Source organism: Castanea sativa, chromosome 1 (genome assembly GCF_040712315.1).
Source record: "Castanea sativa cultivar Marrone di Chiusa Pesio chromosome 1, ASM4071231v1".
NCBI lineage: Eukaryota > Viridiplantae > Streptophyta > Magnoliopsida > Fagales > Fagaceae > Castanea > Castanea sativa.
The window spans coordinates 82,293,160-82,316,624 of record NC_134013.1 but is presented as its reverse complement, the minus strand read 5'-3'; the positions used below and the strand labels follow the sequence as shown (position 1 = coordinate 82,316,624).

Genomic DNA, 23,465 nt, shown 5'->3' with positions numbered 1-23,465 from the left:
CATCCTCCCTATTCCACCTTCAACCAAACATATCCTAAACGTTTCAATTGAAGACACAACAAACACATTGTGCTAGTTGAACTACATAAAAAAATAATAAATAAATAAGTAAATATGTAAACACAATTTTAAGATGGGTATAAGATGTTGGGGGGGGGGGGTGTAATTTTATTGGCAAAAGTAAGGTTAGGAGCTTTTGACATGGCCAGGGCCAATTTAACCTAATAAATTTTTTAGCAAAGAAATAGGGTTATGGACTTAGGGTTAGGTAGCTTTTTGGATTAAGCTAATTCTTGTAGAAAATTTGTTTGTCCCTTTCATACCATATGGATTAGCTAAATAAATAAACACTTATTGAGACACTTAAACAGTTAAACTTTCATGGGCTAACTATCTCCATGTACGAATTCCTCACATGTCAATTAATGCAACTGCACATCCTACCTATACATATGATCCTTCAGAATTCTAAAGTAATTAGTCTTAATTGTAGTTTCATTGAACTCCCACCAAATTGTCATAGTTTTGAGGACCCTTTATAATTAAACACCACCATCATCATAATTATAATTATATTAGAAATTATAAATAATGGTGGTGGTGATAAGTTCATAAAATAGTGACATCTAATCCCCCTTAAGGTTTCCAAATTTTAATCTTGACTTCCACTCAATTCATGTACTATCAACTAACTTTACTCTCACCTCCTTAATTATTAACTATCACCTGAAAATGAACTGCTTATTAATGACATATAAGCTGTTTTGTCTCCTTGCCGGCAATAATCTAAAATTATTCCTTTTTTTTTTTTTTTTTGCTTAATTACATGCCAAAGACCAAGAAAACGAAGATTAACAAAATTTAATAAAGATAATTTTGGAATTGGAAGTGCCAAAGAAGATTTTAAAATTGAGTTGTATTTGGAATGAGTTTTTCTTTTCTTTTCTTTTCTTTTTGGCTATTTGTAAATCTATGATTTAGGTAAGGTTAACCTATTCATTTCACTTTCTTTTGGTCTTTTTGAACAAAGAAGACAAGATCGAGTTCAAACTGCAAATCAATCCCCATCTTAGTAACATAATAACTTATGACCTAAACCTACAACGGTCTTACAAGATCCAATCAGGCAATTTGATCCAGAGTGTATTATTTATTAGTAGTAGTGTAGACGTCACTTTTTTCTACAATCTACATCCAAAATTAATTATTAGACCAAACCCCAAACCTTAAAACATAAACAAGTAGAAACTACACCTATATTTGAGTTACGTTTGATTGGATCGTAGATCAAAAAAAGGAAAAGAGTAATTACTAAATCAATGGCAGGCAGCTAACTGCTACAAGATAACTAAGGAAATAAAAAATTTATAAATCGATCCAAATTACTAACAGTACAATATATATAAAAGAGTAACAACTAGTCAACTATGATTAATTAAACCACTTACTTAAATTTAACACCTTACTTTAAATCCTAAACTAAAGCTTGACAAATAAAATTACGAATAGATTGTGTCTCGAATGTGTGCCTTGCTTTGAGAAGTAATGAGTCTTGATAGTTATTGACGGTTATTGTTGTATTGTGGAGCTTCACAACACTTGTCATTAAATCTCAAATATTACCTTGTTATGAAGATTAAAGAGCCTTTTTTTTTTTTTTGAGAATTTAGGAAGATTTAAGAGTGGAAAGTGAAAAGTCATCCAATACCGTCTACAATCTACATGCTAAACAAACATACAATATTTTCCAAGAATTAAACCTTAATTAGTTGATAAGAGGTTTATAACTTAATTGACACCTCATTATATTTTTAATAAAGACCTTCAAAGTTCAGATCCACTATTCCCTAGTATAACTATCAAATTATCAACATCAATAACAACAATAACAAAAACCTTGATTAGTTAATAATAATAATAATAATAATAATAAAACTATAACACTAGTAAGAAGTTGGAATCAAAGAGAGGAAAAGAAATAAAGAAAATATTCTCTTATACTCACTTTACACCAACTATTTTTACACAATATTAGTTGATGCCTTGATTTATCATGTATAGAATATAAAAGAGGGAAAATTGTAATGTCCTAGTTTAAAACATGAATATAAATGTGGGAAAAAAAAACTCTACATAAAACATAGATGAAAAATGTTAGTGTCACAAAATAATTCACAAAAATGAATGAGAAATGCTAGTGTTATACGAAAAACTCTACCTGATAAATTGTGATAAAAATTATGAATTATTTTGTAACGCTAACATTTCTAAAAATGAATGCGTGAAAAAAGTCTGAGGTTTATATATATATAGTAAATAATAAAGAGTGCTTTTTTTGTTTTTGTATTTTGTTTTTTTGTTTTTAATTAAAATGAGTGCATAAGTTTGCGTTAACAAAAGTAGGTGGCGCGAAAATAACAGGCATGGTCCCTTTTGACTCACTTCCCTCCCAAAGTCCCAACTGAATCAAACCGTTTTTTTTTTTTTTAATAATATTTATTTCTTATTAACTACTTTTACTTTTATATTTATATTTATATTTATATTTATATATTTCTCTTTCTAAATTCCATTGCCTAAAAACCCTTCCCCTCTCTCTCTCTCTCTCTCTCTGCTTCCCAAACAAATTTATAAATACATATTTCTCCGCCTGAAATTTGACTCTCCCATCGCCGCCCAGCCGATTCTTTCGCCGCCGACGCCGCCACCTCCGGTGATCCCTTTGATTTCTCAGCAAGTCGTTTCGATCCGAAATTGCCAAGAGATCGAAGTAATTCTCGGTAATTTAAATTAAATTGAAATTTTTTTTTATTTTTTGTATTAGGGTTTTTAAGGTTTTTGTTTCTATTTTTGGATGAGTAAAGTTTCAGTTTCCGAGGTTCTTTTTTCTTTTTCTGATTGGAAGAAAATTTGTTAAAGATGAGTAATAGTTTTTTTTTTTTTCTTTAATGGAGTTTGCTATGCTTTCGATGAAGATTGTGAATTTAAACGATGATCAATGAATCTAAAATCAAAGATTTGAATTTGTCGGTGTTGTTTCAAAATTTCACTTTTTTTTTTTTTTTTTGGGAACTTGTTTTGTATTAAATTAAGAAAAACTGCTATTTTCATTGATAAATTTGAAAAATTTTTGGATTCGATTTATTAAAATAAATATATTAAATTAATTCTGTTTGCCTATTTTAGGAATATATATCTGAAACTTATCAAAGAGATTCAATGAGCATGTCTTCAATAGCAGAGACAAAAGAGTCTGTCAACAAAAACAGACACTGCTGCTGAAAAAACCTTTTACTTGGCTTTCATCGATTTCTGTTCCTAATTAATCTCATATGGTCAAAATGCTAACTTTTGTTTTTAATGATGTCTCTTAGTAATAGTAGTATATTTTTTTAATGTTGTTAGTCTTTTGTGGGTTTTTTTTATTTTTTTTCCTTAATTTGCAAAGCAATTCTGTGTCTTTATTTATTGTTTCCAATGTAAGTAAATTACTAAATTTTCATGGGGATTAGACAATGATCTCCCATCCCACGTGGGCCTCCATTTACTTAAAGAATATTAGCACCTGCATGTTCTTTTAATTTGTAATATTAATCAAAGAAACTTTAATATTCATTTCATATACAAACAAAATACATTATTCACGGATTTTTCTTTCATTATTTTATTACTTGTGAAAAAAGGTAGTGTTTTTTAAGGACCCATTAACAGTTCTATAGTAAAGTAATTGTGTAGTAATTCATCTATGAGAGTTACAGTTGATTCCAGATTGTTGTTGTGTTTGATGTTTCTTTTCAAAAGTTTTATATTAATTTTTTTTTGGGTGGAAATCATTTTCCTTGAATTCATTTTCATGAAAAGGAGTTGGGTTGTGAGAGAGCAAAGGAATAGGCCAGTTACAGTAGAGTGGGGTTGGGTTGTGCTGTGTTGTTTGTGAGTAAAAATACTCAATTTCCAGCCCAGCCGACCATGGCACTCTCGTGAGAGAGACAAAAGGGAAAAACTATAATAAATTTTGAGTCTTTCACACACACAAATACACAGTACATTCACCCACTTCCTTATCCTGCGCACCACTCTCTTCTCTTATCCTACACCCTCCTTCACCTCCCCAGTCCCACTCTCCTAGTCTCCTCAATTTCCAAGGGGGACCCCTCCCCCATTGCTAATGATAACTGTTTAGTTCACGTTGTAGCACTGTCCGCAAATTTCTGTGACCCCCCCATTTGTGCCTGATGTTGTTTTCTTACTCTCCAACCGCTTTGTCATGCCCTGATCTGCTTGGATTTGGGCTTATGTTGATGAAAAAACAAGACCCAGTTGCGTCTACTAGTATTGATTCTATAATTCATTCTCAGTCAGATCTGGGTCGCTGTAAAGATGTATTCTTTTCAAGCTTCTTTATCTTTTGATGGGTTGTTATTCTTTGCTTTAGTGTCTGGCTTACTTTTGGTTGTACATTTGTGGCAGATTTATTACAGAGAAAAGGATCTTTCTTTTTGAGCAGTTGCCGTTATTCCTAGGGTACATGAATGCACCAAGGCTGTCAAATGTGGTTTAGTTATGTGAAAAATTGTGTCAATGTGGTCTAATTTGGATAGTTTGGATGGATGTATATGAATCAGAGCAAGTATTGCGGAAGCATAAGTCAGTGGAGACCCCAAGACCACCGTTGGTTCCGGCTGAAAAGAATAATGCAGTCACCAGCCGCCGTCCTCGGACAAGGGAAGTTAGTTCTAGGTACAAGTCACCTTCTCCGGCAGCGAGTCCCCGGCGTTGCCCTTCTCCAAACCTCACAAGATCATTGTCTGCATCCCCTACAACCCCCAAATTGGTACCAAAGAGATCCCAATCTGTAGAGAGGAAGCGGCCCTCAACACCCCCTTCCCCACCATCTACATCAAGGCCGTCCACACCAGTCCATGATTCAGCTGTAGATATTCATTTGTCATCCAGAAAGATAGGAAATGGCCGATCTCTGGAGAGTTTATGGCCTTCCACAATGCGTAGTTTGAGTGTTTCATTTCAATCTGATTCCATATCAATTCCTATCAGTAAGAAGGAAAAACCGGTTCCTAATGCTCCTTCAGACCGCACTTTGCGGCCATCATCAAATGTGGCACATAAGCAAGTTGAAACACCTACCCTTCCACGAAAGCCTACACCGGAGAGGAAGAGGAGTCCTCTTAAAGGAAAGAATGCACCTGATCAGTCAGAGAACTCTAGACCAGTTGATGGTTTAAATACCCGACTGATAGATCAGCATCGATGGCCAAGTAGACCGGCTGGGAATGCATTGACTAAAAGTATTGATCTCAGTGACAGGATGGTCAGGGCTTTTAGTAGTCCAGTTCCTTCCTTGAGGAGAATGCCTGTATCTGATGCAATGGGTAAACCATTACAGAAGTCTTCTAGTGATGCTGAAAGGCAATTATCACTTGATGTAAGTGCTAGAGTAGGAAATGTGGCTAATTCAATTGACGATAATCCGGTACAGGTACTTGGTACTCGCAAGTCTGTTTCTACAAGCAGAACACCGTTAATAATACCTCCATCTAGATCTATGTCTTTACCTTCCCCTGGGTCACGGCTATCATCACCTAGTAAGACCTCAGCATTGTCATCCGCTGCTAGTAGAGGTGTCAGTCCTTCTCGGATGAGACCTTCAACTCCTCCTCCTCGAGGGGTTAGTCCATCTCGGGTTCGGCCATCCCAGTCCTCCGCTCAATCCAACAGTACAACTTCTGTACTTAGTTTCATTGCAGATGTTAAGAAAGGAAAAAAGGGTGCAAGCTACATAGAAGATGCTCATCATCTGCGGCTGCTATACAATAGATTTTTGCAATGGCGCTTTGCAAATGCCCGGGCAGAGGCTGTACTTTACATTCAGAAAGTAACAGCAGAGGTACAACTTTGATCTCAGTGGAATTAGAAAACTTTCTGATAATGTTGGCATTCTAATTTTGCCATATGTTTTATCCCTATATTAATTTCTTATCCAGTTTTATAGTATCATATTTATGTTCAGTGAAGCTAATTTAACACAGGTGCACTTGTGCATAATCGCAAATGCACATGCCCATTTACTTGAGATTGTCTAGTCATTGACTTGCAGTCCATAACCATTAATTTTCTTGAGCATGGTTGTATGTTGTGCATGGTAGTGGTATTGAAGTTTGGAAAATAAAAGACAAACTGAATTATTGTTATAAGTTAAGTGGATGAGTCTTGTAAGGAAGACTAAAATGCTTTTGGGTTGTTTTATCAAATATGTTCTACTTATCAGGAAGTGAAGTTAATATTTCGTGATCTGTGGTTTAAATATTCAGTGTGTATTACCATACTTGTCTTTACTTGTTAAGCAGTGATGTTAGTGTTAGACTAGAAATTTTCTTTTACATTGTATTTTAAATTTTATCTAAAATCTTTTTGCTGGTGCAGAGAACTTTATTTAACGTTTGGAATGCTACACTGGATCTGTGGGATTCAGTAATCAGTAAGAGGATCAATCTTCAACAGCTGAAGCTAGAGCTTAAGCTGAACTCAATTTTGAATAATCAAGTAATGCCTCACTGCCTCTTGCTCTGTACAATTTTATTATTTTGTTTTCAATTTGTTTTTTGGTAAGTATTTTATACGTTTTAGTTCAAAGTTAAAACTAATGTTGCCTAGAGCCTTGTTTCTTAGTGGCATAGCCTGCTTTCCTTTATATAAGGAGACCTGAGCTCAAGCCCAAATTCCAGCCATCTTTTTGAGATTGGAAATATTAAGATGCTACGCAGATGTCATGATCATGGTGAAAAAAGGAGAGTCAGATCCTAATTATCCAATAGACTATCTAAATGAATTTATGTGTCAAGACTCAGATCATATCAAATAAAAAGCAAATAAAAAGTCCTAAGATTCATCCTTTTAGTACAGATCTTATGGAATTGCAGCTAGACCAAAATTTGGTTCCATCAGAAGAAAAGAAGGCTTAACCTTCTGCTGACCACACAGTCAACCTTTTCCAAGTTCTATTTAATTCTGGTTGGGTTGGATTAAATCTTGCTTGCCACTTGTTTGAACATACAAGATTAAATACCTGATCTGCTTGGGGTCTGATTCCAAATCAGCTTTAGGCCCAGGCTATTGTGACATATCAATGAACATGGAAACACTTACCACATTCAAGACATTCAGGAAGATTAAGACTGGACTAAGTGGCAGTTTTTCTAGGGACACCGTTATCTACCACCATCGTGTGGAAAGCCTTACTACATTTAAAACACTTAGGAAGATTAAGATTGGACAAGTGGCAGTTTGTTAAGGGATGCTGCTTACAATCTACCTTGCTATTATGCTTGAAGGCCTTTTACTACATTCAGGACATTTCAGTCGCATCAAGTGTAAGTGGATGAGTGGCTATTGTCAAAGGACACTAGTTTTTTAAACCCTTTTTTTTTAATAAAGATTCTATAAGGACAGCTGAATTAACTGGAATAATTCTACCACCCCTACCAGGAGTAGCCTTTTTAGTGCTAGCTGAACGTAAAGTAATGGCTTTTGGGCAACATTGAAAGGGCCCTAATGTAGTGGGATTGTTCAGATTGTTACAACCTCTAGTAGATGGTTTGAAATTGATTCTAAAAGAACCTTTTTCACCAAATGATGCTAATTTCTCTCATAAAGAATTCAGGATGTAAGATTAAACCAGATACCATAATGATACTGTGTTTAATGTATCAAATCTATTTTATGCCGCCCAAAAAGATTTTATTTTATGCTGGTATCAGAACAGGCCCAATAGTACTGAGGAGTTAGGATCTATTCTTATTAAGTATATGGAAGTTAATGTTTCTTTTAATTCATCAGTCCTTGAATTAGGACTATGCCTATGAGAGTTCTTGAATAAATAAAAGAGTTTAGTAGTAACTATTAGGATATGGAATGTTTTCTCTGGGTTGATATGGAATACCAAATTGTGTTGGAAACTTACATCTGTGTCAAAATACAGCTTTGAATATGACGTTTTTAAAGTGCATTGTGCACTCTTGGAGAAATATGTTTTTTTTTCTTTTTGGTTAACAAAAAATCTTTTTCCTAAAAATTTTTCTTAAATTATCATCTAGTCAGTACACAATGCATGTGGGATGCCTTTGATGAAACTAGGTTTTTCCTTGCAAATGTGAAAGATTTAGAGAGTCTCAAGCCGATCTTTCTTATCCAGAAACACTGAACTAGTACAGCAACCCAGATGTTCAAGAAGCGGAGGAAGTTGGGATGATGCCAAATCCCAACTGACATAGGATAAACCAGAACTTTACAACAAGAATTAAACAACAGGAAAATAAAAGATAGAACCTATGAGTCAGCACCTAGACTTGCTTGGAGTTAGCATTAATTGATGAAAAACCCACTTGGAGTTGGCACCTAGGGTTGGCTGGTATCAGCATTAGATCATAAAACCAATTGTAATTTTTATTCATCAAAATTTTGTCCCTCTGTTTGGAGTACAACACTTAGCTTATATAGGAATACTAACAAAAATACCCTATACTATAAATATTTAAAAAATACTAATTAACCCAATTAAATACTAGGACCTAAAATAAGAATAAATTTTTTGTTCAAAAAGAAATAAAACTAAATTAAATTAAACTGTTTCTTGTGCTTCTGCATCACCAACACAATTTTTTCGGTACTGTATCTTAGTTGTGTTTAACCCAGCTACAGATATCTCACCATTTTCCTAAGAAAGTTTTTCATGTAAAACATACATGATTTCCGGCATACATTTCTTAGTTTGGAAGCTTTTTAGTTCTTTGAACTTGTGGCTTTATGTTCATATCCTATATATGTCTGAATGCAGTTTTTTGCTTACTATTTTGTTAGTTTCAGTTATTAAGTGATGCCCTTTATATGCGCTTATGTGTACAATGATTGATTCAGATGGTCTATTTTGATGATTGGGCTTTACTTGAAAGAGATCATATTGAGTCTTTATCTGGGGCTGTAGAAGATTTAGAGGCAAGCACTATCCGTCTTCCGGTAACTGCAGGAGCGCGGGTATGTTAGGTTGTAAATGGTCATTGGATTTGATTTCTGGAAAGAGAATTTTTTTGCCTCATTCTTGAATTTTAACTTTTGCAGGCAGATATTGAATCTTTAAAGGCTGCTATTTGCTCGGCTGTTGATGTGATGCAGGCTATGGGATCCTCTATATGGTCTTTGCTCTCAGGGGTGAGATTTGTCTTGATGAGGCTTTATTTCACATATATTGTAAAGCATGATATAAATTCAACTTTTCTCTGCTTGTATTCATCACTCAATATCTTTTCAATCAAGTACTTGTTTGTCCTATATGGTGTGGGACATGCAGTTCTCACTCCATAATTCAGCACTTTCAAGTTTTTTTTTTGTAAATTATCACTATGAAAGCACATTCATCTACTTCCATTTAAGCTTTTTTATTACCAGTCTGTGTTTTGGGACTGTGCTATTCCAGATTCTTTTTTTCCCTCCCTTTTTTAAGTAAGATTTAAACATGAGACTTATGCCAACAGCACCCCATCCTTTGACCACTTGAGCCAAATCTAATTGGCAAGGCTTATGATGCTCCAGTGTTCACACAAAGTCCTGACTATAAGTCTATAACATTGAGACGTGTTTGCTGATAACCATTTGCTCATCTATTGCTTAATTCTTGATGCTGAACACTACTTGTATATTCTTGTGCCTCAGGTGGAGGGTATGAATAGTCTGGTTTCCGAACTTGCAGTCGTAGCAGCACAGGAGAAAGCTATGCTTGACGAATGTGAAGCACTCTTGGCTTCCACAACAGCTATGCAGGTGAGACAGTAGTACACGATTGCAGAACTTGAATTTACTAACAAAAATGCAAGCTTTCTTCTTTAAGGACATAGTATCTTGTTAGTGAACCAAATGTAAGTAGGAAATCATTGCAACTACTGTTTAGTTGCATTAGTAATTTTGTGCGTCAAGGTTGTTTAAAATTGAAACCTCATATTGAATTATCAAAAAATATATATATTTGAAACCTCATATCACATTAAAATTTCAATAAAATAAATAAATAAATATGTGGTATTGTAATATCTCATTTTGAAGTCACACCCGAGTCAGTTTTACATTAAAAAAATTATTTAAAAACCAGACTTTTAATTTCTTTGGGGATTATGGGAATGATATCTTGCTTATGACGTATTTTTCCTACTCGCAAGTGAGTAGAGTTTTGTTCTCATTAATCCCTCATTTCATTTTACCTCCGTTTTTGCTTTTGGTTGCTTTCACTTGTGAAAGTCAAAAAAAATTTACATCTTTGGGGTGGTCGGGGGGAGGGGAGGGATGTACAGCCTTTTCCTCCACTTCAAAGAAGAACAATATTCTAATCTGAAGACCAAAATCAATTCCACCTGACCTCTGTACCACCTCAACCTAGGCCAAGGATTGTATGTCAAATTGTCAACTAATTGCATCGTGGTGCTGGACTGCACGCATTTGAAAGTAATCTGGATGTAATGAATTCATGTTCTAAGTAACATGCAACTTTTTTTCTACTTACAAAAAAAAAGTCATTAAGTTACTTGATAGATATGTAAACCCCCTGGGAAAATTCCTCTCCCTATTCAATTTTTGTTTTTAATAAATAAAGGGAAAGAGACTAACAATAGGCAAGCACAGGCATAGAAGAGAGTTTTATCCCTGCAGAGCTTTAGGTCAAATTGCATTTCCTTCAATAAAAATGGATGGAGGTTAAGGTTGTGGGTCCCAGACTTATTGGATGCCTGTGTAATTACCAATAAAAAAATGGTATAAGAAATTCCTGCGAATCTGTTATGTATTATGGTAGCTGATAAGGTAGACTCATTATCGTCGCCTTATGATGTGCCCAGTAAAATTTTGTCATGTCTCAGTTGAAGTCTCATAAACAAGTTTGAGTGTATTATTTTAAGTTGACTGGCATAGATAGTCTCCTTTGATTTCTTGGCGTAACTCTCTGAAAATATCTTTCTGCGTGCCCTCTGGATAGTAATATAATTTGTAGCTTGAAATATTACTGTTTGTTTAAATACATGTACTCGTTTCCCAATAATGCTTGTATTGGACAATTTCTGAATACTTTTAGCTTGAAGCAGGTAGAGGAACACAGCCTTAGGACACATCTCATACAAAGGAAACAATCTTTGGAGAAGGGTGAATAGCCAATCTTGGCAATCAGGACACCTCCATGACCCTGACCAGCTGCTAAGCTAACACAACTCACCGCATTGTCACTTCAGCAGATACAAATTATGTCTGCTCGGTTTATTGTGAATGTAAATTGATTTTTTAGGTTTTTTTTTTTCTCTTATATTAATCTTTGGTGAGAATTTTATCATGTTTTATCTCTTTTTTTCCTTCTTCTTTCCTCGACAAAAGAGCTATTGGTTCCATCCTTCCACTTGTAATTTTTGTATCATGAAAATGAAAGAGAATGCAAAGGAAGCAAAAGAGAGGGAAATTCACTGTTAGAAGTTATAAGGGGGAAAAGTAGAAAAGAATTTGTTGTAGAAGCACATATTTTCTTGTGTATTCATTTATACCGGTTTACATATTTCAGATATAGATTAGTGTTCTCTACCACCATGTACAACATTATCGACAGATAGTTGCATATCTCACTATCTCAGCATTCATGAACTGCAAAACGGGTATCATGATGGAATAAAAAAGAAATGTGGTTTCTAGTTCTTAAGCTTTTGTAATTGGGGGTTTTCCAGGTGTCTCTTAAGAATAATGAAGTATATAATAGTTGAATCAGTCCTAACCTTGTATGATTTTCATAATCCGAGCTCAAGTATCATCTCAGACCTCCATGGGCTACAACTGGAAATTTCAAATTCACCCTTGCTAATTGCCTAATCTTTTTAAGCTAAGAAGTGGTAATTCTTAGGATCTCCCCGTGAAAAATAGAGGAAATTATATATATATAATTCAATTATTACAAATAGGGAGAAGAGATTGGAACTATCATATGGATATGGATATATATATATATATAACACCCAACTCACTTAGAGGTGGATCTCACATTTATAAGATTTACCCCTACTTGAGTGGGATGGTGTATGTCTGTGTAATATAAAATAAAAATTTCCTCATGCGAGGATATCACTATCCTAGCCAAGCCATATGATATTGAAGTCAGAAATGAATCATGGCCTCTTTCTTCTACTTTCTATGTATCTTTAGATGGTCATGCCCTATTTCTTTATTTTCCAGTTGTCTTTAGAAGGGACTCGTTCCCACACCATTGCACAAAATGGTCCATCTTGCAATATTTTGGACAGCAAAATTAGCCTCTGGTATAAATAAATGGATATATTCAATTTTTTTTTTTTTTTTTTTGTCACCTTTATTATAACCAAATTACTAATTATTGTTGTACACGCTGAATTATACACTATCATACACACTCCATTTGTGAAACAGATTTCACGATTATAATTAAAGTCTGAAATCAAGTTTTCAAAGCACAATTTTAGCAGTGTGTCTTGTATACACTATGTTTAACTATCACCAGAAAAAAAAAAAAAAAAACAAACAAAAAAACACAAAAACAAAACAAAACAAAACATACTAACAGAGCAGGTGAAATGAATAATGCCTTGTAACCTCGTGTTTATTGTAATCTTATCCTGGGTTTAATAAATGTAAGTTTCTTTCTTTGAAGAAAAGAAAAAGAACAAACAAAAACAAGAGAAAGGGTGAGTTTCCCGCCCAATTTTGTATGACACACTTCCATTAATATGTGAAGAAACAAAATAGACCAAAACCATCACAACTCAAAAACTATCAAACACTAAGCAGAGCCCACAAGTAGATAATGATTTGTACAAACATAGGCACAGCTTGTTACACACCACGAGGCCGCAACTTCTTCCTAGACCTCTTGAACAAGGCCACAACTCTCTCCCAACTCTACCAAACCCACGCCCAAATCATCCTCCATGGCCTTCACCACGACCTCTCCACCCTCACAAAACTCACTCACAAACTATCTGACTTCAAAGCCATTCACCATGCACGTCTACTCTTCCTCTCTACCCAAAAACCTGACCTTTTCCTCTTCAATGTCCTCATCAAAGGGTTCTCCACCAATCACTCACCTTCATCTGCTGTTTCACTCTACACCCATTTGAGAACAAGGACTAATCTTAAGCCTGATAACTTTACTTACGCGTTTGCTATATCGGCAGCCTCGGGTTTTGAGTCGGAAAAGTTTGGTCTTTTGTTGCACGCTAATGCGGTTGTTGATGGGTTTGGATTCAGTTTGTTTGTTGGGTCTGCGGTGGTGGATTTGTACTTCAAGTTTTCACGTATTGAGATGGCGAGGAAGGTGTTTGATTTAATGCCTGAGAGAGACACGGTTTTGTGGAATACTATGGTTTCTGGGTTGGTGAGGAACTGTTGTTTTGGTGATTCTATAGAGGTCTTTCAGGATATGGTAAAAGGTGGGGTGAAGTTTGATTCTACAACTTTGGCAACTGTGCTTCCGGCTGCAGCAGAGTTGCAGGATTTGGGAGTGGGAATGGGGATTCAGTGCTTGGCTTTGAAACTGGGATATGATTGTGATGAGTATGTGACAACGGGTTTGGTTTCGTTGTATTCAAAATGTGGGGAGATTGACACGGCAAGATGGTTATTTAGGCAGATTGATCAGCCGGATTTGATAGCTTGTAATGCAATGATTTCTGGGTATACTTGCAATGGTGAGACCGAGTCTTCCGTGAGGCTATTCGGTGAACTGCTTGCTTCTGGGCAGGAAGCCAATTCAAGCACATTGGTAGGGTTGATTCCTGTCTTTTCGCCATTCGGGCATCTGCAGCTTACTTGCTGTATTCATGGTTTCTGTGTGAAATGTGGTGGTTTTTCACATGCTTCTGTTTCAACTGCATTAACTACAGTTTATAGTAGACTAAATGAAATTGAATCAGCACGGCTGCTTTTTGATGAAGCTCCAGAGAAAAGTTTGGCTTCTTGGAATGCTATGATATCTGGTTATACTCAAAATGGGTTTACAGAGATGGCAATTTCTCTTTTCCGGGAAATGATTTTTGAAGTCCGTCCAAATCCTGTCACAATTACAAGTATTCTTTCGGCTTGTGCTCAGCTTGGGGCTTTAAGTCTTGGAAAATGGGTTCATGGCTTGATTAAGAGTGAGAATCTTGAGTCTAATATATATGTCTCAACTGCTCTAATTGACATGTATGCAAAGTGTGGGAGTATTGTGGAGGCTCGGCAATTATTTGACTTGATGACAGATAAAAATGTAGTCACTTGGAATGCCATGATTTCGGCTTATGGCCTCCACGGACATGGGAATGAAGCACTAAAGCTTTTTAATGAGATGTTGCATTCTGGGCTTCCGCCATCCAACGTTACTTTTCTTTCTGTCTTGTATGCTTGTAGTCATGCTGGTTTGGTGAGGAAAGGAAATGAAATTTTCCATTCTATGGTCCATGATTATGGGTTTCAGCCATTACCTGAGCATTATGCCTGCATGGTTGACATCCTTGGCCGAGCAGGAAAACTAAATGAAGCCTTGAAATTTATAGAGAAAATGCCAGGTGAGGCAGGTCCTGCTGTATGGGGTGCATTACTTGGTGCTTGCATGATTCACAAAGACACAAACCTGGCCCGCATGGCTTCTGAAAGGCTATTTGAACTGGACCCAGAAAATGTTGGATACCATGTCTTACTCTCAAATATTTACTCAGCTGATAGGAATTTTCTTAAGGCCGCTTCAGTACGACAAGTTGTCAAGAAAAGAAAGCTGTCAAAGACTCCTGGGTGCACTCTAATTGAGGTTGGTGAGACGCCACATGTCTTTACATCTGGTGATTGGTCCCATCCTCAAGCAACAGCAATCTACAAAATGCTAGAGAAGTTGACTGGAAAGATGAGGGAGGCTGGATTTCAATCAGAGACTGTCACTGCTTTGCATGACGTAGAGGAGGAAGAGAAGGAGCTAATGGTCAAGGTTCACAGTGAGAAGTTGGCCATTTGTTTTGGCCTCATTGCTACTGAACCTGGAACTGAAATCCGAATCATTAAGAATCTCAGGGTTTGTTTAGATTGCCATAATGCAACTAAATTTATATCCAAGATTACAGAGAGAGTTATTGTGGTTAGAGATGCTAATAGATTTCATCATTTTAAGGATGGTGTCTGTTCTTGTGGAGACTATTGGTGAATTTTTTGTTTTCTACACCAGCCAAGGTATGTAGGTGTGGAACAAGCATCTAACTGTCCAGTTTCATAATCTTTTGTGTGTGTGTGTGTGTGTGGAAGAGTTTCATACTCTTTCAAAAAATGAAACTGGACCCACCGTACTAAGCTGCATCACGCATGGCATTTCACACCCATTTGTTAACTAGGATACTCAAAAGCATATAAGTTAAAAGTCTGTGTAATTGTCTTACAGCAAAACATAATGAAATCCAATGTTACTCAGGCCAACTCTTTGACTTAATTATACTCTGTTAGAAAGTATCATTCACTTTTCACATCTCGAAGAAGAAATCAAGGAATTGATTGCTTGGAGTAAATCACGAGATTGGAGCAATCAATCAAAGTAATAAATTATAGTTGACTTATTTTTCAAATTCTATAAATCTCATTAGAAATATGAGGTTCCATTGTAATGTATTATCAATCAAGTGAATGAAAGATGCACCCCTTTGGCTTTTGATGTTGTGGACGTAGGTCTCAGTGACCGAAACTTGTTAATCTCTTTAATTTTTTCTTTCTCATCTTCTCTTTATGTTCAATTATCTTTCAAATTTTGACATACTTGGCAAGGTCTTTTCAGCTTTTTTTTTTAATCCTTATATTTGGATTCTTCTGACTGTTCAATATGAATCTTAAGCTACATTCTCTTTTTTAACCTTTCAAATTGAAATAGGTTGAATCCTCTTAATATCTTGCACAAAGGCATTGGCCAGATTCAAAAGTAAAACATATGTCAAACCATTGGGCAAAGTATTCTTTAGATTTGCATGTTGTATTTTCTCAAGGACATAGGAACATTGTCTGTTGCCCTTAATCTTCTTCAGTTTTCCCTTAGATGGTTCCCTAGTAAATCTTCTATCGTCCTTTTCCTTTCTAACCAGATAGTTTCTTTCTTTTCTTTTTTTAATAAATAGATTTAGAACTAGAGTCATCAGAAATCATTGGGCAGATGATGATATCCTTTTTGGACATTTTTGTTGATAATAGTGAAGGAGGTTAGCATTGCATCTGAGGGCAATGAAGAGGGAACAGTTTGTTCTTTGGGAAGCAAAGAAAGCAAATTATAGGAGGTACATGTCACTTTAAACTTCACTCAATTTGACATGATGAATTTCTAAAAACTTTTGCTTTGAAAATGAGCTGGGAAGGTTTTAGCATGTTACTCTTTCTATCCTATTTTCTACTCTTCGCCATATTTATCTGCTCTTTCTTTTCTTTTCTTTTTTTGGTCTTTCTCTTAGCCTTATGACTGTAACTACTATAATTTTCCTGTTTCTGTACTTGTGTTTGGTTTCATGAGATAAGTTTCAGGTGCATAAACTGTGAATTGATGTGCAAATGTTTCAGCAGGTAGATCAAAAGAATCATAAGCAACATTTGTTTCAATTCAATTACAAAACTGTTTACATTGCATTTGCTACACACAAAATTTCACTCTTTCTTTATTCATTCTTGTGCACTTCCCCTTTGTTGGTTCTTACACCTCATGATAACAAGAATGTATATGTATCTTCCATAGATGCGGAGAGCAAAGAGGACAAGAGGGAAAACACATACTCTAGCAATTAATTCCACAATTCTTAGTGTCAGGTCCCTTGGTTTTTAACACAAATGGATCAATTCGGACCCAAAGCAAGGAGAAGATAGAAGCCAAAAGGATTGACCATATGACAACGATTGTTGGTGTCCGGTTCTGCCTCCCCATCAGACCTTTAAGGAATGGGTAGAGATGGACAATCACCCAGAAGGCAAAGAAGAGCTTCCCAAATAGAGGTCCCCATGATTGGTATCCATTGTTTATGGCATCTGAGATCCCAGCAACAACTCCAACAAGGTTGATGATTAAGACTGTGGTTGGAGGGATTAAAAGGGTTGTCCATTTAAAGGCGTATAACTCTCCAAAGTCTTCATCGTCTGCTGACTTGGATGTGACTGTGAAGTTGGTGTCAATTCCAGCCAAAACCTTCAGGAGACCTTGCACAACAGCAAAGAGATGTGCCGATATACCACCAATGACCCAGAATTGCTCATTTCTCCACCATTCTTCAATGCTAACTCCACTCCATCTGAGCTCAAGAATACCCGTGGCATAGATCGAAATGAACAGGGCAATGAAGTAGAGACTTGCAAAAGTGCTTATCTGGATCATGATGAAATTGAGAATAGTTCTATTAGTAGACAAACGAAAACAGTTGGAAGGCATTCTGGGTGATGCATGAACTCAGATTTTCCATGCTTCAAAACTTTCCATCTAGTTAGGAATGAATTAGTTTCTTTGTACGTATTGCATGCTTAGGGTGTATGGAACTCAACTCTTATATGAGATTTTTGCAATTCATGTAATGTTCTGTGACCTTAAATGCCATTAAATAGAATGATTTCCTTATCGTCGTGTCAAATATGTTTTAATTAATCATCTCCTATATTTCCATATAAAGGTTATTGATTAGATTATTACCGGTGGCATGATGAATTTGTCGGTGAGCAAGCAGATGGCAGGAAGGGTACAATAGGCGAGGAGAGGTAACGAGGTGAAGGGATAGATAGTTGTGTTGGCATAGGCAAATCTCTCTAGCCACTTGAGCTTCTTTTCCTTGTAGCCATACCAACAAGGACAGTGGCGACTGAAAAAGATCTCAATGGAACCAAGGGCCCACCGAAGCACCTGGTTAAGCCTATCTGACAGGTTGATGGGAGCTGTACCCTTAAATGCAGGTCTGCGTGGCATACAGTATATGGACCTCCAACCACGGCAATGCATTTTGAAACCTGTGAGGATATCCTCTGTGATAGATCCGTAAATCCAACCAAGCTGCACATGAAAAGGTGACAAATTTTCAGTTGAAAATTTCCATATTGGAAGGTCATTTGTAAAATGCAGTGTGAATGTATAATCATTGATTTCATTTAAGAAAATAAAAAGTTCATGTTATCACGTATTCTGAGGAAAGCAAATGTTAATATGATTTGGTAATGAAATTCTTTTCAGGAATAGTTCAAAAGATGGGTTGCATTCCATTGTGAATTAAGAAATGATACTTGAGATATTTGACAAAATCTGAATATATCTTTAGGCACAAAGAATAGAGTTGCTGACATTATACCTCAAGACCCCATTCAGTTTTGTCTTCATATCCACAACTAATAACATGAATGGCTTCTTTGAGCAGGGCAGCTGGACTTGAGGAAGGAGGCACACCACCCTGTTCCATCAAGGTTGAAGTCACAAAAATTGCGGACTGCCCAAACTTCTTTTCAAAATTCATCTGGGACATCATTAGCTCCTTGTCATCATCCATTCCTGCTTGAATATGATTAGAAGTTAGTTGAATAAAAGGTGTGTATATGTACTAAAGGACAGAATTCATGTGATAAGTATAATTAACAAGGTAAAGATCTCTAAAACCTTGTAGGTTTACACCCTCTTCAGTTGCTCCAAGCTTTGCAAGTTTTTGCTTCTTGCGGCGTCCAAAACATGGGCAGCAGTCACAGCTTACCATCTTTGGGCGCTTAGGACCTTTTGGAGGGTTATAGCCATATAAAGCTTGCCTTCTGAAAACACATCCTGTACCGACATATACAGGACCTTGAAGTCCATCTAGACCTTTCATGTTAATCTGCATTAGCAAAGGAGAAGGAACATTATATTTTTTCTCTTATTTAAGAAATAAATATCATTTTAACAGTGAGCTTTTTTCAGTGACTTACATCAAAGAAGACCGTGTTTCTGTTGGCGTAACGATCATTCCTATCAATGCCATCGAATCTTTGAGGGAATTGGACATAGCAAACCTTCTTTCCTACCTGGGGATCCATCAAGAAACACATGGCCTCCCTCGCAGCTTTGCTGTTGTTAATGTAGTGATCACAATCCAAGTTCAGCATGAAAGGAGCATTGGTAAGCACTGCAGAGACGCGAACCTGAAAATTCTCAAAAGTATTAATAGAAGGTATGATAAAAATATGAAGTTTATAAAGGTGACGTTTTGATTAAATAGAAGGTAGTAAGTGCTTGGAAATCTTTACCAGGGCATTCATGGCACCAGCTTTCTTGTGATGTTGAAAACCAGGTCTTTTCTCACGGGAAACATAGACAAGACGAGGAAGCTCATTTCCTTCAGTATCATGGCCTCCACTGTGACCAAGGAAGACCTGAATCATACCAGGGTGATCCTTAGTATTGTTTCCTGGCCATGGCGTCCCATCTTGCATAATCCACCCTTCTGGAGGAACTTTCAAGGCTTTGGCCACAAGTGCATTTACTCTAACTTTGAATTCTTCATATTCTCTCTGTCAAAACACCAAAAACATTGATAAAACATGTTTATTAAACATATTTTTTAAGTACTACAGAATGAATGGCATTAATGGTTTTAGTACAAACCTTCATAGCTCGACGTTCCTTAACAAAAGTAGGTTGGACTTTGTCCTTGAGATAATCAATCTTCTCACTGAAGTACATCTCAGGGGCTCGAGGCTCTATGGCAAATTTCTTACAGAAAGGTACCCATTTCCTTGCAAACTCTGCAGTTTCAGACAATGCTTCAAATGTGAGCATGGAAGCACCATCATCAGAAATGTAGCATGAGATCTTATCAACTGGGTAGTCCATGGCCAAGATCGAAAGAATTGTATTTGCTGTAACAAGAGGAGGTTCCTTCATGGGATCCACAGTACTGACAAAGACATCCACTGGACACAGCTGATTCGGTTCGCCCTCCCGCTCATACCTGCATTACAAATTTATAATTGTCACCATTGAATCTTGGAATAAAAATTCTCAGAGACATTTGGCTGCCGAATTTTTGTCTTGAACCTCTTGGAAGTTGTAAAATTTAATTCCTAAGCCCAAAAGAACGATATGCTTTTGTTAGGTACGATTTTCAACTTTGAGTACATGTTTTTGACATTATAGTAAATTATGACTTATCCTAAAATCAAAAATCAAAAACTAAGAAGAATATTGAGTTTAATCATTTTGGTGTTTAACAATTGCTCCAACACTTCAATAGTTCTTTGTCAAATTCCATATTCTTTTGCGTTTTTTTTTAAATCTTTTTCTGCCCTTACCCTTTTTAATAAATCTCATAGAAGCTATCACCAACTCTTTCTTCAATAACAGGGAATACTTGGACACTGATATGAGAAATGCACAGACGCAACAACTTGTTACCTTGACAGTAGTGAAAATTTTTAACTCTAGAGAATACTCAAAACATGTTTAACTACAAATTCATTTTCTAATTCTACTATTTCCAAAACACAATACTTAAATGTGAAAAACGGTGCTCAAGTTGCAAGTATATTGATGTACCTGAGTGAAAGACGATCAAGGTAGGTCTCGCGATCAATTGGGAACCATTTAGGGAACTGATCAAGGATCCATGAAATTGCAAACCAAATTTCACATGTAACAGATGTTAACCAGAGGCCAAACGCATCATGCACCGGGTTCATGATTCTATATCGGAGGAAGAAGCACAAAATAACAAGCCGAGCAATAATCACCATCCGATAAGGATTGATTTTGCTAGATGCAATTGGTACTTTTCTCGAAAGTGGTTGCCTAGCTTCATCTAACCTGCATAGATTAACAACAACAATAGTCTTAATCCCAAATTTTGAAGTTGGCTATAGACCCTTAATTAACAGATCAACATATTATTAAATGTTAAGTTGGGATACGCCATAGTGAAAAATGATCTTTCAAACTTTGGCATTGAATTGTACGAGCAATTAATTAAGTCCTAAATGAAGTTGAAAGATTTTATTACACACATGGCCATGTCAGCGTCTTGGTCATCCTGTTCAAGCCCCAGGTTGCCTTGCTGCAATTTCCAGTCATCCATCCTCTCCTTCCAACCTTCTTCTTTCTTTTCATCCCACCTTGCACTTCCTGCGTTGTGCAAGCACGATAGGTATCATAAGGAACCATATTTCATCAATTGTGTTACATGAATTAGCATCAAAAATATTGAAAATATTTGCTGTTTCTAGATAGTAAAACTCAGAAACTGAAATGGAGGATAATTATTAGTATAAAGTTTTCTGAAGCCTAGACCTCAGAAACTTGAATAGAAAACTGTGGTGCAAGTCAAACCAATTGGTTTTGCTAATAGAAAGTATATACATAAATCTCTATACTATATTTTGTAAATATATACTAAATAGAGAGAGTTGCATGAAAAATTATCTCTTCATTTGAAATGGATAGTTTCATAATTCATATTGATTATTAATAATGTATTTTCATTTGAAATTATGTATAATTATACAAACCTGGTTCAGAAACTGGATAGGGATGCACCCTTTTATGCAATGAAGAAGATAGCATCTGGTCTCCATGAGCATGAGATGATATTGGAAATTCACCACTCACCTGCATGCACACATGCAAATATATTGTTTTACTTGAGGAACTGTTTGAATGCTAAAGAGCTAGCAACAATCTAAAATTCATATGTATGAAGTAGATTAACTATAAACATGAGCTTTTTCAATTCCCTTACCGGTCGAGATCTACCAGAGATAACTGGTGGGAATTGGGAGTTTTCTTCGACGTCTTCTGGGCCTCTTCCATAGCTCATCTTACCATGAAGCATCGCTTCTGCCTGATATTTATGTTTGTTCCTCTCATCATCCATGTTGAATTCATGCTCAATATCATCCACATCCTCTTCATCTTCATCTCCCTCCACCCTTGGGCTCCCTTCGCAATATTTACCAAAGAAAATCAGCGTACTTCTTTGCCATTCATTGTAAATTATGAGTTTATGAATCAAAAAACAAAGAAAATGTGTAATTTAATAATAGAGTTTTCAAAACTATATCCTAATAAAAAGCTATAAATGGTGTAACATCGTAAAGACTATACTAGGCGTAACTTGATCTGTCCCGTCAAAGATATGCATGTTTTTTTGTGTTTTATTGATTACCTTTGAGGCGCTTGTATCTGGTTTTGCACTGAGGGCAAAGTTGGCTTCCTTCTCTTCTCTCATACTCATAGCAAGGTCGGCAAACAGGAAAACCACACTCATTACAGGCCACAAACAAATCTCCATCCACTGTTAGTCCCACTTGGTCGCCACAAATCTCACAGAACTGACCATCCAAGTTCCTCAAAGGCTTGTGCTGCACCAAAACCAAAAATACAAACATATATATTAGCCCAACACAAACATACATACACAAATTCAAATGCACAAACTATAACTTGGTTTTAGTTTCTTGTTTGGTTATTCTTGTATCGTGATGTACCTCTTCATGGCCATGAATGACAACAAGCTCATTGCGGTTGTGAGACCCGGCGACTAGACCGGCACTGGCTTCCATGATGGGGTGTGCAGTACTGTGAGAAAAGTGAGAATGAGAGAGAGGTGAGGGTGAGATGGTGAGGGTGCTCCTTTCTATATTATGAATGAAGAAGGTAGGTCATAAGAGCTTAGTTCCTTCTCACCTAATGTGTTGTTGGTTGCAGGGTCTCCATTGCCTTGAAGTTAAGCTTCCTCTATTTTTCAACTACCATCCAAGCCTTCCCTCCAGGCTTTTCTTTTTTTTCCTTTTTTTTATTTTCTCCAACGACCACTTAGTTGTTCATTTTGTTTATATTAAAGAAAAACTTAATTATTATTTTTTACTGTTAAATTTTTTTTAATGTTTCATTAATTAAGAATTTTTTCGGATAGTTTTCGAATAATCAACTCTATTATCAAATACTTCTAAAACAATCCTTAATCAACAATTATCTTTTCAAATAAATAAATGAACTTTAGAATAATGTTATTACTTATTAATATAATACTTTCATAATCCAAAGCGAAAATAATTTTTTTAATCATCTTTCTAATTTTTTTTCTCTCCTTAATTACTTTCATCTCTTCCATTAAAGTTTAAAAATAACTACTATTTTTGCTTATGACCAAAAACTAGTTTATGTGAACAAATTTTAGGTACACTTGCTTATGTGTTGTATTTTAGGTTTTTCAATCGAATTTAGTTATATAATTGTATTGATCAATATAAAAATAAAAATAAATAATGTTATTTTTCAAAGATAATTAAATTCAATCATATAACCTATTAATTAATACAATACCACATGATTGAAATTTAATCAAGTAGTTTATGATACAAGGAAACATTAAGAAAAAAGCCGGATAACTCCATTGAACGAGGGTGTAGGAGTAGTG

At 35.8% G+C, this 23,465-nt stretch overlaps 3 protein-coding genes across 7 annotated transcripts; 2 read left to right on the top strand and 1 right to left on the bottom strand.

The window, feature by feature from the left end:
* Positions 1–2,581: 2,581 nt before the first annotated feature.
* LOC142615632 (AUGMIN subunit 8) lies at positions 2,582–11,625 on the top strand. Of its 3 annotated transcripts, none has more exons than XM_075788380.1 (7): positions 2,582–2,770; positions 4,471–5,905; positions 6,442–6,561; positions 8,932–9,048; positions 9,133–9,222; positions 9,724–9,831; positions 11,139–11,625. In XM_075788380.1, the coding sequence occupies exons 2-7, from the start codon at positions 4,607–4,609 to the stop codon at positions 11,202–11,204; spliced, it is 1,800 nt and encodes a 599-aa protein (XP_075644495.1). In that variant the 5' UTR covers positions 2,582–2,770; positions 4,471–4,606; the 3' UTR covers positions 11,205–11,625. The 3 variants fall into 3 exon arrangements, with proteins under 3 accessions (XP_075644495.1, XP_075644490.1, XP_075644503.1); XM_075788375.1 differs by having other exon boundaries at positions 2,582–2,780; XM_075788388.1 differs by lacking the exon at positions 2,582–2,770 and adding an exon at positions 3,495–4,382.
* A 1,118-nt stretch (positions 11,626–12,743) lies between these two features.
* LOC142615611 (pentatricopeptide repeat-containing protein At4g30700) lies at positions 12,744–19,659 on the top strand. Of its 3 annotated transcripts, none has more exons than XM_075788364.1 (6): positions 12,744–15,264; positions 16,269–16,346; positions 16,796–18,102; positions 18,447–18,613; positions 18,977–19,226; positions 19,347–19,659. In XM_075788364.1, exon 1 carries the CDS (start codon positions 12,869–12,871, stop codon positions 15,236–15,238), a length of 2,370 nt encoding a protein of 789 aa, XP_075644479.1. In that variant the 5' UTR covers positions 12,744–12,868; the 3' UTR covers positions 15,239–15,264; positions 16,269–16,346; positions 16,796–18,102; positions 18,447–18,613; positions 18,977–19,226; positions 19,347–19,659. The 3 variants fall into 3 exon arrangements, with proteins under 3 accessions (XP_075644479.1, XP_075644474.1, XP_075644467.1); XM_075788359.1 differs by having other exon boundaries at positions 12,745–15,264; positions 16,264–16,346; positions 17,715–18,102; XM_075788352.1 differs by having other exon boundaries at positions 12,745–15,264; positions 16,264–16,346.
* Positions 16,628–22,740, bottom strand: LOC142615602 (cellulose synthase A catalytic subunit 7 [UDP-forming]). The gene is made up of 13 exons (XM_075788344.1): positions 22,534–22,740; positions 22,212–22,407; positions 21,786–21,985; positions 21,556–21,655; positions 21,055–21,172; positions 20,591–20,857; positions 19,661–20,006; positions 19,303–19,566; positions 18,985–19,197; positions 18,683–18,893; positions 18,381–18,577; positions 17,735–18,088; positions 16,628–17,416 (listed from the first exon to the last, which is right to left on the bottom strand). Exons 1-13 carry the CDS (start codon positions 22,606–22,608, stop codon positions 16,835–16,837), a joined length of 3,123 nt encoding a protein of 1,040 aa, XP_075644459.1. The 5' UTR covers positions 22,609–22,740; the 3' UTR covers positions 16,628–16,834.
* Positions 22,741–23,465: the final 725 nt, after the last annotated feature.

Bases quoted from the DNA above. Each gene is read 5' to 3' on its own strand.
- LOC142615632 (XM_075788380.1), top strand. From the start codon at position 4,607: ATGGATGTATATGAATCAGAGCAAGTATTGCGGAAGCATAAGTCAGTG. The intron at 9,049-9,132 runs GTATGTTAGGTT...TAACTTTTGCAG, and splicing joins CGGTAACTGCAGGAGCGCGG to GCAGATATTGAATCTTTAAA. The intron at 9,223-9,723 runs GTGAGATTTGTC...CTTGTGCCTCAG, and splicing joins TATGGTCTTTGCTCTCAGGG to GTGGAGGGTATGAATAGTCT.
- LOC142615611 (XM_075788364.1), top strand. From the start codon at position 12,869: ATGATTTGTACAAACATAGGCACAGCTTGTTACACACCACGAGGCCGC.
- LOC142615602 (XM_075788344.1), bottom strand. From the start codon at position 22,608: ATGGAAGCCAGTGCCGGTCTAGTCGCCGGGTCTCACAACCGCAATGAG. The intron at 21,986-22,211 runs GTAATCAATAAA...AATATTGCGAAG, and splicing joins CAGATACAAGCGCCTCAAAG to GGAGCCCAAGGGTGGAGGGA. The intron at 18,089-18,380 runs GTATAATGTCAG...TTTCATGTGCAG, and splicing joins AAACTGAATGGGGTCTTGAG to CTTGGTTGGATTTACGGATC.